At 36.9% G+C, this 16,513-nt stretch overlaps 5 protein-coding genes across 6 annotated transcripts; 2 read left to right on the forward strand and 3 right to left on the reverse strand.

Annotated features, from left to right (window-relative positions):
• On the forward strand, positions 523 to 2,061 carry LOC104708469. The gene is made up of 3 exons (XM_010425045.1): positions 523 to 726; positions 831 to 904; positions 1,215 to 2,061. The coding sequence occupies exons 1-3, from the start codon at positions 707 to 709 to the stop codon at positions 1,898 to 1,900; spliced, it is 780 nt and encodes a 259-aa protein (XP_010423347.1). The 5' UTR covers positions 523 to 706; the 3' UTR covers positions 1,901 to 2,061.
• LOC104708470 (ribosome biogenesis protein NSA2 homolog) lies at positions 2,735 to 4,773 on the reverse strand. The gene is made up of 9 exons (XM_010425046.1): positions 4,690 to 4,773; positions 4,430 to 4,549; positions 4,282 to 4,349; positions 4,043 to 4,151; positions 3,878 to 3,946; positions 3,708 to 3,765; positions 3,246 to 3,481; positions 3,104 to 3,155; positions 2,735 to 3,013 (listed from the first exon to the last, which is right to left on the reverse strand). Exons 1-9 carry the CDS (start codon positions 4,690 to 4,692, stop codon positions 2,946 to 2,948), a joined length of 783 nt encoding a protein of 260 aa, XP_010423348.1. The 5' UTR covers positions 4,693 to 4,773; the 3' UTR covers positions 2,735 to 2,945.
• LOC104708471 lies at positions 5,325 to 11,041 on the reverse strand. 2 transcript variants are annotated; one of them, XM_010425049.2, is made up of 20 exons: positions 11,023 to 11,041; positions 10,759 to 10,827; positions 10,572 to 10,644; positions 10,355 to 10,477; positions 10,082 to 10,251; positions 9,832 to 9,981; positions 9,557 to 9,700; positions 9,139 to 9,199; positions 8,410 to 8,723; positions 7,983 to 8,114; positions 7,714 to 7,821; positions 7,505 to 7,591; positions 7,267 to 7,389; positions 7,077 to 7,182; positions 6,844 to 6,975; positions 6,600 to 6,734; positions 6,296 to 6,447; positions 6,070 to 6,210; positions 5,661 to 5,978; positions 5,325 to 5,578 (listed from the first exon to the last, which is right to left on the reverse strand). In XM_010425049.2, exons 2-20 carry the CDS (start codon positions 10,813 to 10,815, stop codon positions 5,483 to 5,485), a joined length of 2,622 nt encoding a protein of 873 aa, XP_010423351.1. In that variant the 5' UTR covers positions 10,816 to 10,827; positions 11,023 to 11,041; the 3' UTR covers positions 5,325 to 5,482. The 2 variants fall into 2 exon arrangements, with proteins under 2 accessions (XP_010423351.1, XP_010423350.1); XM_010425048.2 differs by lacking the exon at positions 11,023 to 11,041 and adding an exon at positions 10,924 to 10,949.
• On the reverse strand, positions 11,363 to 13,124 carry LOC104708472 (nudix hydrolase 27, chloroplastic-like). Its single transcript, XM_010425050.2, has 6 exons — positions 12,813 to 13,124; positions 12,678 to 12,728; positions 12,203 to 12,295; positions 11,970 to 12,064; positions 11,744 to 11,858; positions 11,363 to 11,649 (listed from the first exon to the last, which is right to left on the reverse strand). Exons 1-6 carry the CDS (start codon positions 13,041 to 13,043, stop codon positions 11,548 to 11,550), a joined length of 687 nt encoding a protein of 228 aa, XP_010423352.1. The 5' UTR covers positions 13,044 to 13,124; the 3' UTR covers positions 11,363 to 11,547.
• Positions 13,607 to 14,563, forward strand: LOC104708473 (NDR1/HIN1-like protein 12). Its single transcript, XM_010425051.2, has one exon. It carries the CDS (start codon positions 13,825 to 13,827, stop codon positions 14,458 to 14,460), a length of 636 nt encoding a protein of 211 aa, XP_010423353.1. The 5' UTR covers positions 13,607 to 13,824; the 3' UTR covers positions 14,461 to 14,563.

Raw genomic sequence — 16,513 nt, forward strand, 5'->3', positions numbered from 1 at the left:
ATTAATGGATAATGCAATTACATTTTAGAAAAAAAATTTATGAATAAATAAAGGGTGTGTGATTTTGTTAACCAATTTACGAATCTTATAATATATTATGTAGATCCTATGGTAAATTATTGGGTATTTTTCATAAAAATTACACCCATTTATCCATAGACTACAATTTTCTTTTGTAATCAATATATCTATTATTTAAGAAATATCCAAACCTCAAGTATTGACTTTTTTTTTCTTTTTAGAAATAAACTTTTGTTATTTGGCTCTATTAATTGTGCAGTAAATTTGATTTTAAGTTTTTTCCTTTGTAGAAATTAACTTTTGTTATTTGACTCTATTAATTGTGCAGTAAATTTGATTTTAAGCCCACATCTAAACATAACAAAAGTAAAAAAGAGAATGTTGGTGATACGATTATGAGTCCCATGGAAATCAAAGGCCCATTAGATATTTATCCAAACAGGCCCAGTTTCTTAAGAAAAGAGAAACGATGCCACGCGATGTCCACTCGGTTCACACCTGTCCTGTTTTTTTCCTTAACGACGAAGAAAAAGCCATGGGAGAGAGAGAGAGAGGTTAAACGGAAGCCATAATTAGCATAATAACTACGATTTCATCATTCTCTCGCGTTTTGTCTTTTATAGTATCTTTGAATAGGATAAGAGTGTCACAGCTTCGTCTCTTCTCTTCTGCGATCATTCATTCGATGGGTCTTCTCTCCAACAGGTTTCGTCTTCCCCCTCTCTATCTTTGATTTTCCAGAGAACTTGTTAATTTATCACATCATCTTCCTTTTCTTACGAAATCGTCTGTTTGTTGTGTAATAACAGGATCGACAGATCGATTTTGAAACCTGGGGATCATATCTACTCCTGGAGGACTGCTTACATCTATGCCCATCACGGTTTGCTTCTATACCCTCGTCTTCCAAATCCCAATTTTTTTCTTTCAAAGTTTCCATTTTTTTGTTTTTTGTTAAATGTCGAATTGATCATCTTTTAGGGTTTGTGAGGATTTGTTCAATGAATTAGGATTTGATGTTTTCAACTTAGATCACTTGAAGTGTGATATTATTAGAGTCTATATATATAAATATTTCTTGAACTGCTTGATTCACTAGCGCTAGCTAAGCTTTGAGGGTGATACACCAATGTTGGGATTGAGTTACTGATATCTCCATGGTTTTCACAATTTTGTTTACGTTTTGTGTGTAGGCGTCTACGTTGGAGATGATAGAGTCATCCATTTCACTAGACGAGGCCAAGAAGTTGCAACCGGGACTGTTCTTGATCTCATACTAGTCAGCTCAGGTCCATCTCGAAACCACACCCACTGTCCAACCTGCGTACCACCTAACGAAGGTCATGGCGTTGTTTCCTCATGCCTAAACTGTTTCCTAGCCGGTGGTGTTTTGTATCGGTTTGAGTACTCTGTTAACGCTGCTCACTTCCTCGCCAAAGCTCGAGGAGGAACATGTACACTCGCTGTCGCTGACCCTAATGAGATAGTTGTCCACCGTGCCAAACACCTCCTTCAAAACGGGTTTGGATGCTACGACGTTTTCAAGAACAACTGTGAGGATTTCGCTATATATTGCAAAACCGGATTGCTGGTTCTCGAGGGAAGGACAATGGGACAGAGCGGTCAGGCTGTCTCGATTATAGGTGGGCCTATTGCTGCTGTTTTGTCAACGCCGATGCGGCTTGTTACAACTAACGTTTATGGAATGGCGGCTACAGCGATTGGTGTGTATTGTGCTAGTAGATACGCTACTGATATCGGAATGAGAGCTGACGTTACCAAAGTTGAAGCAGAGGACCTCACAAGAAGGCTGTCTTCAGGACTTTTCCAAGTACTTGATCCTCCATTGGCAGCCATAGCTTTACCAAGCACAAGGTGATAGATAAGCTTTAAGAAGCTTCACCAGCTTTATATCACTGTTGTATTTCTTGTTGTGCCTTGCCTTGGCTTATAAAATTGTTCTAATAAAAACACTACTTGTAAGAAACTTAATTGTTTTCAATTATATGCACAATTGATCACCGTGTGATTAACTGATAACTTTTGATGCAAATTTATAGGCTACAAATACAGACTTGGTTTCTGAAGAAAATCCCAAATTTAATTAACTTCATTAAAATTTGTAGTTGATAACAAACAAACAATACAAGAGTTATTTTTAATTTATTCATAAAAAGTAAAAACGAGAAAGACGACTTTTGATCAGATTTGTAAGTGTTGCAAGCGGTCCGCACTGTTCACAGCTTCTGCTCCCGCTTTGGCTCTAGCTTTGGCTTTGGCTTTCTTTTCCTTAGCTCTACGTTTCGCTGTAAATTGGTCAAGCCTCTTCTTCCCAGTTTCGAGCATCATCTTAAAGCTCAGGTTGGCCTGTCCATATTCCCATTGGTTTGACCCTTCAATAATTAGTTCCTTTCGTCTCTGGACCTAATTTATTTAACATAATCCAAAATAATTTCTCGGTCCGGGACAAATTCAAACCTAAGACCGAACCAAACTTGCCAAATCCAAAATCTATATAAGCAAAGCAAATTAAAACACCAACTCTCGTATCTGTCGGTCTCCCCCGACGCAGCAGCAGTGAGAAGCAGTCAGTAACAGGTATGGTGTAAGTGATTTTTCACTTATTAAGTTTTCGATTTTGTTCTCACTGTTGAGTCATACCAAATATATGGGGGTTCTTAAGGCAAATTAGCTCCCAATAGTAACGGTAATATGAACATTAGAAGCAACAAATTTCATTAATAAGATTCTTAAAAAGCTACAAGAGCTGGTTAATGTGATGCGAAGATCTACCACAACGATTCCATATATAAAAAAACGTAAAGATAGCACAAAAATGTTTCTGGAGAGAACAAAAAAAAAACAGTAGCTAACATGATCCTCGCTGCTCTATCCATACTTCTCTGACATTGCCGGACATTTGCTTACACAAGTAAGACGGCATTTATACATCCGTCATTCTCGGGGTTGTTCGTCACTTGAGCGTATTTCCCTGAAGTCAAAACAAAGAGAGTTAAGGCACTGCCAACACATTTTTTTACAGTTTGCACAAAAGTCAGTCAGTATATATGTCCACACTTACCCCAAACAACCTTTCCAGCTGGTGTAACAAGACCAAGCTCACTCACATTGACCTGAAAATCCATTCACGTATTGAGATATTAGCACCTATAGCATAGGTGAGATGAGTGAGACCTTAATATGTATAGAGCTTGGGGACTAACCTCGACGATTGTTCCCCTGGTCATGACACCAAGTGATGTATACATGGGACCGTTGGGATTCTTCTTAACTCCAATAATCTCAAGACAGAAAGTGCACTTTAGTTCAGGGTGAGTGACGTGGGCCTTGGTGAAACGCAATCCAGATGGACGGATGAAACGCTCGTACTTTGGAGGCTTCCTTGTGAAAGCAGGTCCAACAAATGTAGCTTTTGTAACCATCCTCTTCCATTGTTTTGCTGTAGTTGATGCAAAAAGGGAAAAATAGTTGTAAGCAGACTATTCAGAACTAATAAAATCTATCCACCAATACACTCAAACTATAGATTATACTCTAGAGTAAACTCAATCTATAGTCTAGAGCTAATTCCTGAATTAGTAGCCTCTATATGATGAGGTGTGTTCAAACATAGAGTGATGACAAAACAAGTAGCTAAATCAGGATCAAAAAAGCAAAATACATACTTTTTCGTTTCCCAGATCGGATCACTCTGAACATTTCATCTTCAGCGACAGGACGGACCTGTAAAAGGAAAGGGCTATTAGCTGCCAAGAGAGAAGAATTTGAGCTATACCCATTTGTTAGAGATTCAACACTGAAAAAAAACAAATACAAAAGCAGAGAGATATATCACCTTAGGAAGAGGGACCTCCCATTTGCCAGCTTTCTCTTTCCTCTTTTGTTTAATGGTGTTGCTAAGAACCTAACACCCACAAAAACACACTTGTTAATGTATTGCCTCATCAAGTTTCAGAATTATAGATAACCTCAACTGAAAAAAAGAAAAAAAAAAACAAACCTTGGCCCGAGTGGTCTCTTCACGATCAAGAAGATAAGCAGGAACAGCTCCTTCCCGAACATTCTCATCAGCCTTACGCCTTGATGATGACTCCTCATGCATTTTCAATCTGTTGTGTCCCAACAAGAATCAAACAAAAATGTAAGCAAATTCATGCTAATTTCATCATACACAAAACCACAATGACTCTTCTAACTGTTACCAATCCATCATACTAGTAGTAATCAAACATCACTTACGTTTTCTTCATGAGAGCTTTCTCAGAATAATTCTTCTTAGCAATCATCTTACCCTTGATACCTAGAGACTGCAATTTCACTAGATTGAATCAGCAAAAAGGGTAGCTAAATTATTTGAATAACGAAGAAGAAGAAGAAATAAGAGAACCTTCTGAGCCTTGGTGGAGTGCTTGTGAGGTTCACGCGCCTCCTTCTTGCGCAAGCGCTCATAGTAGTCGAAGCGACGTCCATTCCTCTTGTAGTGTTGCTCTATGTAATCTCCCTGAGGCTGTTACTCAAACAAAAACCACAGAAATATATTAGTCAGAGATCGAAATCTCCCCATATATATATATATATATATATATATATCTGAGAAACGAAAGCTGTGAACAAAACAATCGGATACTCAGGCGGCGGAGGACGAACCATGGTTACTCTAAAGCGATCAGACGACGACGGTGAGAAAGGCGGAAGAGATGTAAAGATGGAGAGAGAGAGATGTGAAGTAACTGCGAGTTAGGGTTTTATCAAGTCGGTTTGTTGTCAAAAGTTAATGGGCTTTGATTACTTAAAGCCCATTACGTGAGATGGTCGTTTTGATTATTGGGCACAGAGATGTAGTTATCAACTTATCTTATATCATAGGTAAAAAAAAAAAAATTATGGTCCTAATCTTCCCATTTACGATCTCAATCAAATTTATATACAAGTTAAACTTTTTAAGCAGTTAAAATTAATCCTAGTGTTAAGCATGTTGTACACTTGCTTTATGTGTTAAAAACCTTTTACATGTGAATACTTATCATAGTTTTTAACTTTAATTGCGATAACAATATAAAGTCTTTCACTTCTATTTAATTATTGCCATCAAATATTGGTGTTTTACCAAAACAAGCAAAGCAAAGTCATGTATGTTTTTTAAGCATTCGATTGTAAAAAGAGAGCGCAATTTAGTATTCTTGCTTTCTGTGTTAAAACCCTTTTACATGTGAAGAGGACTTATCATAGTTTTAGTTGGGGATAATAATACTATAGTCTTTTCATTTTAATTAAGCTCTAAATCAAAAGGATAATAGTATTCTTATTGCATAATTATTGCCATCAAAAATTGTTGCTTTACCAAAACAGAGCAAAGCAAAGTTACGTATTTTTTTTAAACCGATGTTTGTGAAAAGAGAGCCCAATTCATTTTTATGTTACAGTTGTGTGGAACTTATTATTATGCGAGTAAGCTTTTGGATGCAATCCTAAGTCGCTCTCCCGCAATTTTCATCATATGCTTTCCTTCTACTGTCAAGCTTGTGCTCTCTGAGGACTGCGCAGTTAAAGAGCTAAAACTGATCAGCCAACGATTTTTGCGGGTTTTGGAGTAACAATAAGAGAGTAAGAAATGATACCTGTAAAGTGACAACGTTTTCCAGAATCAAATCGATCTCTGACTTGGATGACAATATGATCTTCCTAACTTTGACATCGTTGTGCATCAGCAGGATCACAGAGACTATGCATTGTATCAAATTCAATGAGACTCGACCGCTCTCCCTGTCTTGCACCGATTCCAGCGCTTTAGTGTTTTCACTAACAATCGATTGCATTCTCTTCAGAACCTGTTCTGTGAGTTTGGAGCTTCGATCGAACAAGAAATAACAAGGCACTAAGTAGTAGAGACATGTTTTTATGTAAAGGTAAGAGTTCTCCTTATCTTCTGGTATACACTGCAAGAAGAGTGCAGAGATATGTGTCAATCCCAAGATTAAAAATGAAACAATGAGGACCAAGTATAGTGTATAAGAGGGTTGTGCTTACATTGACTATGTCGATCAAGTATCCCGGTAAGAATTCACTTAGAATGGTTACACCGCTTTCAGAGAGTCTGGTTGGTTTGGAGTCCAACGCGCAGATCATCCTGAGTATGGCACACCCATTGTCCAACGCAGGCTTCACAATCTGCACCAAGAAGAACATCTCATTAAGTATTTGCAATTCTATTACCGTGCATTGAGATATAAGTATTGTCAAAACATAAACTTACTATTTGTTCGAGTAAACATTTCTCTAGAATCTGGAGAACAAGAGAACTATCACCCATTTCTGACAAACATGCGCACACAAGGTTTGTAAGCGCTTCATACGTGCCACAATATGTCTCCCGCTCATTGCACTCCATCACTAACTGCAATTTCTCTGCATGAGCATAAAAGTAATACGGTAAGCTCTCACCAAACATAAAAAAGGCATGATTCTCACTCAACCAAGCTCAAAATTGAATTATTTTCAAAAAGTTAAAATAAGTTCAAAAAAGTATTCTATTTCTTTTTACAGATTCCAGACAGTACCTGGGACAACTTTGAAACGTGCAATTAATGTGATTAGGAAGCTAAAATGATCTGTAATCTGAATATGTCCAGCTCTATAGGCAGTGTGAAGAATTTCCACTATCCGATACAACACAGCTGGTTCAAGTTGTGGATCTGCAATACACATTGAGTTAGGTCAATTACCCTTTTTTGTTATTCTATCATCACGAGAAGCCATTTTAAAAGTTGAATAAACGCATGGGGAATGAAATGTGATACTCACTTAGACAGCATGAAACTATTGCTTTCAGCATATGGGAGCTGAATTTGTCTATGGTGAAGTAGTAAAGGAAACAAAGAGCCAGTTCTTGGATTTCCCTAGGGAGACTTGCAAAAGATCCACCATGTACATCACCTGTATAATTCAAAAAGATGACGAAACCGACCAGTCCAATTTTAGTTTACTGACACTCAGAATCTCATAACACATTTTTTGTTTTGCAGAAAGATTTGCACCTTCTCCCTGACAAGGGATGAAGAAGTTTATGATATCTTCTTCACATGTGGGGCAAAGATTCAGACACCCAACTCGCCCAAGGTCGAGCAAAAGTTGCAAAACAACCTGAAGTAATTACAAATTAATATAAATGAGAAAAGGAGATGCCGTCCTAGTTGATCAAAAACGGGTCCATGTACTAAGGGTTACCTGGGTAGATTCTGGATGCTTATCACCCAACTGATTAAGCAGTGATGGAAGTGTGTTGACCCAAGCACTCTTGTAGTTAATTACCGTTGGATCACTTGCATTGGGATAATGGATATCTCCATTCTGCAGACATTACAAGAGACAGATTTAGATTTCAATGTGCGTGGAAAGTAAAGTCAGGTTGAAACAGTCAGCCAATAGCCAAGACTGAACAACATATCATGGAAAAATTACTTACAGGGATAACCACGTCTCTGATAATTGAAATGCAGGCCAATTTAAGTGTTGACTCTGGTTTGCAATCGCTGAAGGTAGTAGTAAATGCCTGAAGATAGAAACGTAATACCAACAATAATATATAAAATGATGTTACTGCTAGCTATCGAAGGAACTAAAAAAGTATATCCTCCTGCCTAACTAAAATTGCTCAAAGGATCTTAGACGAACCTGCAGAAGATTATCTCTCCAATCACGGTCCACCCTCAATATAAGTTTTGAAAAAAAGGGCAAGAGTGCAAGTAAAGTCTTCTCGTGAAACTTAATGCTCCTGGTGATCTGTAAAATAAATGTTCGCAAATCGCAGTGAGGAACTTTTTTCCGTGTAGGTTTTGCCGTTTATCAGATACAATGCAGACAGAGGGACGGACATAAAAAAAAAGTTTGTAAACAACTAATCAGCTTTAGTTATATATTAATGTAAAGTAGTGAGAGCTAACCTTGCCTAGTAGTGTATTCTCAACAAATTCCAGAAATCTGTTGGAAAGATCAGTAGGAAAGAGGCTCCATTCACTTACTGTCAAAAAGATTTTTGCCAGTCCACTGTTGAGAATAAAGTACCTTTCATCAATCTGTCAACAAACAATCAACTAGTGTTAGGAAGATCTAATACAATAATAAGCAACACATAAGATATAATCATATGGAGAATACAGATGATGGTAATAATATGGAGAATACAGATGATAGCAGGAAGGGAATGCTTTGCAATCAGGAAGGGGAATTTTAGACTGAAGAGTAAAGCAAGCATGTGATACAAGCTTTTTTTTGCTAATGTCACTATTTGGCAAGTAAATAAGAGTACTTTACTAGGCAGGGAGAACCTAAAGATAACCATAAAAGAATTTCAATTAACTATTTTCACACCTTTTCTGAAAGATTGTTTTCTGGATTGAGGGGAAAAGAACCAAGTAACTTTCTTGATAACAATGATGTAATGTCTTGGTCCAATATCATCAGAGTGACTTCTTCAGATGCAGGTAGCCTTGTAGTATGTCTTTGAGTGTGCCTACGAATGGAAAATTTGATTGCATAATCTATGCTGCAAAGTATATGGTTGATACAGTTAAATGATGGTGCATCGAATCCTCGCGGAGCATGAATCAATGGAATGAAATCTTCGAAACAATTGATTAAGATTCCAACAATATCCTTCAATCTATCGGAGACATGGGCAAAATCTGAAAGAACACAAAGAAACATGTTTAGCGTAAATTCAGCACATGCAAAATCATAGAAAAAGGAACCATTTATTCAGTGCCGATATCATTGTAAACGAGAGATTAGTTGATTGGTACTATCAAATTATCCAGAAAATCAAATCTAAGTGGCGAAATTTCTACATCCAAACCATGGAACATGAATTGTGAGGAGAGACAGCAAAGAAGAAAACAGGCTATGGAACTTTAAATATGCAACAGCTACTAATTTCTTCAGAGCTTTGCAGAGACAATCTATAGATTTTACTAGAGACGAATGATGGCAAAGGAAAATGGACTAGTTGTTCGGTTGCAAAGTGCATAATCTTCAAGAAGACATGATCCAAGCCATACACCAATAACTTATTGATGAGAAAAGAAGATAGATGACACATACAAGCACATTCTTTTGCAGCATCCTGCTCATAGGCGAGTAGCGGTTCATTCCGTAAAGGTCCCTACAAAATATTAAATAGGGGCACAAAATGTAAAACGAAACAGTTAGAATAGGCAAAACAGAGCACATTCCCAGAGTGATTAGGCAAGTATTTAAAACTAAAGACATCTTAATAAATACAAAGGATCTCTGGACTAATTTCATAAGACAGTGCCAATATTAGAGGAAACTTGATGACAAATGTCATCTTTCTTTGAAAATATTATAGTCTCACCAAGAGGTAGATTTAGTTCTCTATATGGTTCCCTCGGATTTAAAGATATAGCTGCATTCTATATGTTCACTCGTCTAACACGATAGACACCAAAAAAAGAAATGTGAACTTTGGAGTCATCCGGAGTGGGAACTAATTAGATACCTTTTTTTGTGATTCGATGTCACTCTCATCACATGGCAAAAGCGACAGGCAATGTGCCAACCCAGAAAGAGCTACCTTTAGCTTGCTTTTATCTTGCACATAAAAATGGTTCTTCTGAATGATATCCTTGTAGTTTTCGAGAATCTGCAACAAGTAACAGATAGAAATTTCAGGGAAAGTCTTGCAAGAGTGAAGGTATAAAAAAAGAAACAGAACAGGCAAAAACTGGAAACGTAACTGTCTGTGTCATAATCCAAGAAATCAAATGTAGTCACCTTTTCAGCATACAAGGAAAAGGTAGACGGGTAATACTCCACAACAAGATGGAAAAATTTGAAAGCCATCAAACGAACATCAATCGCCGAATTAACCATAGCGATAAATATGCTTGGCATTAAAAGTGACACCATAGGGCCCTGGTTATCCTGAATCGATTCACACATATAAATATGCATAAGAAACAGACTATAAAATTCAAATTGACATATCGGAACAAGTGGAGGAAAAAAGGAGAAGAACTGATACCTCTTTACAAGCAGGAAAGATCTCAGTCTCAAATAATTGATAAAAAGTATCTCTCACTAGATTATCAGTATCACTAACGCGTCCCGCGAGTGTCTGTACTATAAGATATTTAAGTGACAACAGCTCAGCTGGATGATTCTTGAAAATGTCTTTGAGACCATGTAATGCTTCTGCACAAAGAAAAACCAAAAAAAAAAACTGATCAACCGAACAACATAGCAGGGAATCATAATTTACTCATAAGTAAGAGAGAGAGGAAAAAAAAAGAAGGACCTTTGCGAACTTTGGCATTGTGATGTGGAGTTTGGTTCAAAAGTTCCATCAAGGTCAAGCCTTTCTTACTTGTAGCAAAGCCACTCTTCTCAGCTGCCACACTTTGCTCAGGAAGTATAATTGCTGCAATATAAACAACGAAAGTTTCAACCTTACATACGCAGAGAAGCTAATAAGGGAAGAAAAAAGTTTGAAATTTGCAGGAGAAAGCAGATACCTTTGGATTTAACCTCAGTGTTAGTTGCATTCTTCGGTGGAGGCAATTTCCTCCCGAGCTTTCTCTTAATTTTCTGCCAAAATAAAACAAAACATCATCAGAACAATTCATCAGAACACTTGAAGAAGAAGAAGAAGATTCATGGAAGACAACAGCAATGTTAAAAAAAAAAAAAAAAAAACGCAACCTTGAAATCAATTCCTTTCTTTTGCTGCTTCTTTGCAGGAGCCTTGGAGCGAACCATTGTGTTATACAGCTACGTAAAACACCAGAAGCTATTCAAATTCTGAAGCTTAGAGATAAACAATCTCGGAGGATAAAAACTCTCAATCAAGAAGAGTCTCACAAAAACCTAATAACGGAGACAGAGGGGGTGGCGGAAGAGCGACGAGAAAGAGAAGACTGTATTATCTAGCTAGTATTATCGGTTAAGGTTAGCCTTTTTACTTACACCGGTTTCGATGCTTTAATTAAACCAAACCGGCTAAAACACCGATTTCGCGATGGTGCTGAGGGAACCGCCGGCAACGATTTTAAGAGAAGAAAAAAGACATAGGCCGCCACGTAGGGTTTAAGGTTATTTAAAATTATTTTTTAGTTCTCACAAGTATTATTATTTTCAATTTTGTCATATTATTTTTATTTAAGGTTATTTTCGATTTTAAGAGGACACTACGCAAAAGGCTGCAGGCAATGATCGATTTGTACAAGAGAGGGAGGGAGAGTACCAACGACAACATCTGAAAGGTCTTTCTCTGGATCAGCAGCAATAATATTGAGCTCTATTATAATTAACTAATTCGTGAGGATTTATATATGTTGTATCAAACTACTAGATCAATGTCTGAACATAAAGGAGATTCATTCAATTTTCATATATAATAATAACGGTGCTCAAGAGAAACTTGTATAATGAATTTGATTGTTTTCCTCCTACTCTGTGTATTCACTTGGTGAATCTTGTTGTCGGGAAAATTCAATCTTTAGACGAGTCCATGGAAACCTTCTCTTCATCCATAAAATAAGGGTTGAATTGCTTTATGACATGCTCATAGACAGGTCTCTTGAAATATACAGCCTGTCAGAGAAAGAAAGAATGATGATAAGGCCACCGCAATTCAGGCACACACACAAGTACAATAGTGTACGCTAAAGCCAAAAACTACACTCACATGTTCAATCACTTGTTCTGGTAGCATCCACGACCACACCTTAAACTCTGGTTTTGCAGTACCATCTCCAAGGAGATTTATCTCTTCCTCTTTGCCAGTAAATTTGAAGAGAAACCTGTATCAGACAACCATCGATGAACAAACAATTGTTTAGATCCTGTATCTGCAGACTGCAGCTATAAGATTGTTTCCACAGATATGTTAGACTATAAGCTTTAGTTGTTACCACTTCTGAGCTTGGCCTTTGTAGCTTGTTCGCCATTTCCGATTTAGCTTATCCTTCACTTCTCGGGGAAAATCATAGGTCAACCAGTTTGGAATCTAGATGTTTAAAAGAGTCAAAAGCTCAGTTTGGTGACACACAAAACAATTTCCAAATCTAATCCAGAAACCTTCAAAATGAATCTTGTTAAAATATAATTTAACAATTTACTATGAGAGAGATGTCAAAAAGCGTGCCTCCGCAATGAATTCCGCTGAGGTAACCCCTGTTTCTTCTCTCAGCTCTCTAAAGGCAGCGTTTCTCAAATCTTCTCCCTCATCAGCACCACCCTGTACAAGCAGAATTAATAAACCTATAGCTTTAACTGATCCCCTACAGAATCATAAACTGGTCAATCTCCAGCCTAACCTACTTCTCAGTTTCACTTTCTCATATCCTCACTGCCGTATTGAGATCCTTATTGTCATTGCATTTGGTCCTTACCAAAGTTATAACTTTGTATATTCAAATGAACAATCCCCTAAAACTGTGAAATCTAACACCTCTATAGCCATAAAGATAAGAACTTTATCACTCAAATACACTACAAAGGAGCTGTTGCTAGGTGACAAGTGAGAGCTAAGCTCTCCTAAGCAATCAAATTACTCAGAATACAAAGGACTACAATAAACCCATTTTGTAATCACAAAAGAGAGCTTGTAGAAGATTCACCTGAGGCATCTGCCATGTATCCGGAATATGAATCTTTGACGCCGTAAAAATCTGCAAATTCAAAACCAATTCAAAATCAAAATTTGTTCCAAATCAGATAGAGAGAGAGAGACATAAGAGGGAGAAAGAAGTCACCTTTCGACATGGGCTAACGAGACAAATCCCAACATTTTTCCGGTAACCAACAGGAGGACACTCAACTGTTCTTGCCGGAGACGACGATAAGGCCACTGATAAAACCACCAGTGGCTTTGGAGGAGAAGTGACGCGAAGTTTCAAGCATGAGAGTTTCACAGGAAACGAGTAGAAGTCTAGATGAATTGAGATTGCTGGTCTCCCTATCAATCCAGAAGCCTTCACGGCCATAACGAGACGACGGCAACTAATTAATTTAGAGGCTTCCTCCTTCGTCCCGGCGCTCAGAGCTATCGGTGATTGGTTTTCATGTTGTTCTCTTCTCTCACACAAGTGAGATAAAAATAGTATATTATTACCACACTACCCTTACTCACCCAGACAATTAAACGCTGTCGTTTCAGTTGCAGTGCTCAAAAAGGCCATTGGGCTATTTATTAACCCAAAGCAAAGCCCAATACGTTTTCTTTTTGTAAACAATAATATGAACTATGTTAATATAATTTTTATTTTTTTTTGGACAAATGTTAATAAAAATTATAACAAGTATACAAAAAAAAAAGAGGGTAAAAATTTCATCTCTTTTGTTCTTTAAATGGAATTAATGTACAATTTCCTTTCTTAATTAAATGTATAATGTACAAATCTATATTTCTATAAAGTTTGTATCTTTGGTGGGTCAATTTACTTTTCCATGAAGTTACATTTTTTAGAGTTTTGAACAGAAAAAAAGTCTAGAGATCGTTTTTTCCTGTTACTTCTTTCTTCTATTTTTACCATTAATTTCCTTTTCCTATCGTATAATACCAAATAATATAATCCCTTCATAATATTTGATTTCCAAATTTCATAATATTTGCATTACCATACTTTCTATTTATCATTATTAAACTAAACTTTCTATAACGAGAATATACGTTTCTTTTATATAAAAAGGCCACCCAGAGCACTTTCTCTGTACCACCAACCACCAAAAACCTTCGATCCTACGACCACCGGAGCTCCGTTCGACATGGCTATAAAAGAATGTGGCTCTCACCACAGCCACTCATCCGGCTGCCGTAAATTCTTTCCAGTCATAATACTCTTTGTAATCCTTTTTGTAATCATTCTCGCAGTTTTCCTAGTTTGGGTAGTCCTTCAACCGTCGAAGCCACGCTTCTCCCTCGAAGAGGCCATCGTCTCCAACTTCAACATCTCCGGCAATCCACTGAACATCCTCAACTCAAACTTCCAAGTCTCTATCTCCTCTGAAAACCCTAACGACAAGATCGGTATCTACTACGACCGTCTCAACCTCTACGCTTCTTACCATAACCAACAGATCACTTGGCAGACTGCGATCTCTCCGACTTATCAGGGACACAAAGAAGTCAAGATGTGGTCTCCTATCATCGGTGGAAACTCCGTCCCCGTTTCTTCGGTCATCGGTTTGCCTATCGTTCCAGACCAACCTGGTACGATCGAGTTGACGCTCTATCTCTTCGGCCAAATCCGTTGGAAAGTCGGAAGTTTCATCACCGGTGAATATCACCTCCACGTGAATTGTCCGGCGTCTATTAACGTTGGGAATAGTGCTGCCGGAGTTATGGTCGGAAAGAACGCCATGAAATATAGGATCGCCAAGCCTTGCAGAGTTGATGTATGAGAATAGTAGAAGACCACTTAACGATACGGTGATAACGTAGCAGTTCAGTTTTTATAACTATTTTTTTTATTTACGTCACGGAGTAATAATAGCAAGAATTACATTAATCAACCGGTTGCGTTATTATTATGAAAAATATGACTTTTAATTGGTAGTATTCTTTTTTCACATAACTATAATATATGCTTCTTCTCTTGTTTCATTGACTATGATTTTGTGCTGATCCAGTTAATGTGACGACAAATAAATTTTTATATAAGTGAAAATATCTAATAGGTATGATAACCAATTTAACCATTCCGTTAATGCTCGTGTACGTTGTGTTACGGTGTCATTGTCTAATGCAGGTCTTATCTTCTATTTTTTTTTTCTTTCTTGAGTTTTTATTTTTTATTTTTCTTGGGTTAAAGCAGAGTAAAAGACCCATTGTCATAGTTTTTTTAATTCCTCATTAAAGTTTAGATAATCGTTGGCTTTTTGCGTTCTTAAGTACATTCAAAGGAAACCCTTGATCAAATCTTTATTCCTAATATATTAGTTAGTTTGTCTCCTAAATAGTCTTGGATCTTGAAACGAGAAAAAAGCAGAATCATGTTGCTTATTTTACAAGAATTAGGGTATTATTTTCCCTACATTCTATATAATTCATCTTTATTTTTGGTTAATAATATAGTCAATTTATCTTTGCTATTTTATAGTCATCTTATAATAATAAAACTCGTTCGACTATTTTTACCGCAAAAAAAAAAAATGGAAAAAGAACCTCGATCTTTTGCAAGAGATCCTTTATTTTTAGGCGTAATTCTCCACAGCTGGAATCCACTTTCTCCCGGAGTTCAAGAAACTTGCGAGAGATGATTCACCCACAAGTGCTATTTTTTTTTTTGGTTTTGTGGAAAAGGTTCAATAAGAACATTCAAATATATCGTAAGAAGAGCGATGTACAATTCGAGCATGGCGCAATGATCGTCACCAACTAATCAGATGTGTTTGGCAGTTTGGGGACGACTTATTTTTGTTATTATGCATTTTTCAACCAAAAACAAAAATAAACAAATCTTAGTCCCATTGTAATCTACTAACTCTCCCACGTGTTTGGTTTCATAGTACACGCTGCCGAATCTATAAAACTTGAATGAGCATATATTTTTTTAACTGAAAATCTAGGTAATTGATCCTTTACGCCCATGAGTCCATGAATTTACAAAGTTTGGAACCGAAGTTATACCGTAAGAAAAGCAGATGATAAAAATACACAGTTATCTACAAAAACTTCCCTTTTTGTCGTTTTAAGTCATGTTAATACATTTTACTAAGCGTGTAACTGTTTATACATAAGTAGTTGATGAATTTGTTCATCAACAGAAAATATTATGCCACTTAGATTTTTTGTATGTTAAGATTAAAACTCCTCTGTAGGTTTTTTTTCTTTTTTTTTTGGCAAAAGCTAACTCCTCTGTAGCTTTTGCTAGTTTTTCAAAATCCCTTTCATGTGTGTGATTTTTAAATTTAGGTGGATTTCATTTTTAATCCCTTACTATTTCTAATTTTACATTAGGTATGACGATATAATGGCAACCGTGTTGGTGCGGGATTTAGCACCCACGACATACCGATCTAAAGCAAAGGTAAACCAAATAGACTTTGTACATTAACTAAACCGAGGGACCCCCTTTTTGGGCTAGCTAAACTGGCCCAAAAGCAGAAGCCGGCGAAGTCACTTGACCGACCTCCGAGACCGCCCCCTAAGCCCGACTAGATCATCAGAAGAGGAAATTTACCATATTTGAAGATCAGAGATTTAAGGAAAATAGACTTATTTTATAATCAATGTATTCATATAAATAGGGAGATATCCTCTCATTGTAAAGTATTCAGCAATTAATACAAAAACCCTAGTTCTTCATTGTTCTTGGGCAAAACCCTAATTTCTTTCTCAAGAGATCAAAACCTCTCTTTATTTTCTAGTTTTAATCCATTGTTTTAGAGGGAGATCTTAAGTGAATTTGTCCCCCACTCAAACAAATTCATTGTGTGAATTCTAGATTCAACA

This window comes from Camelina sativa, chromosome 8, assembly GCF_000633955.1.
Source record: "Camelina sativa cultivar DH55 chromosome 8, Cs, whole genome shotgun sequence".
Taxonomy (NCBI): Eukaryota; Viridiplantae; Streptophyta; class Magnoliopsida; order Brassicales; family Brassicaceae; genus Camelina; species Camelina sativa.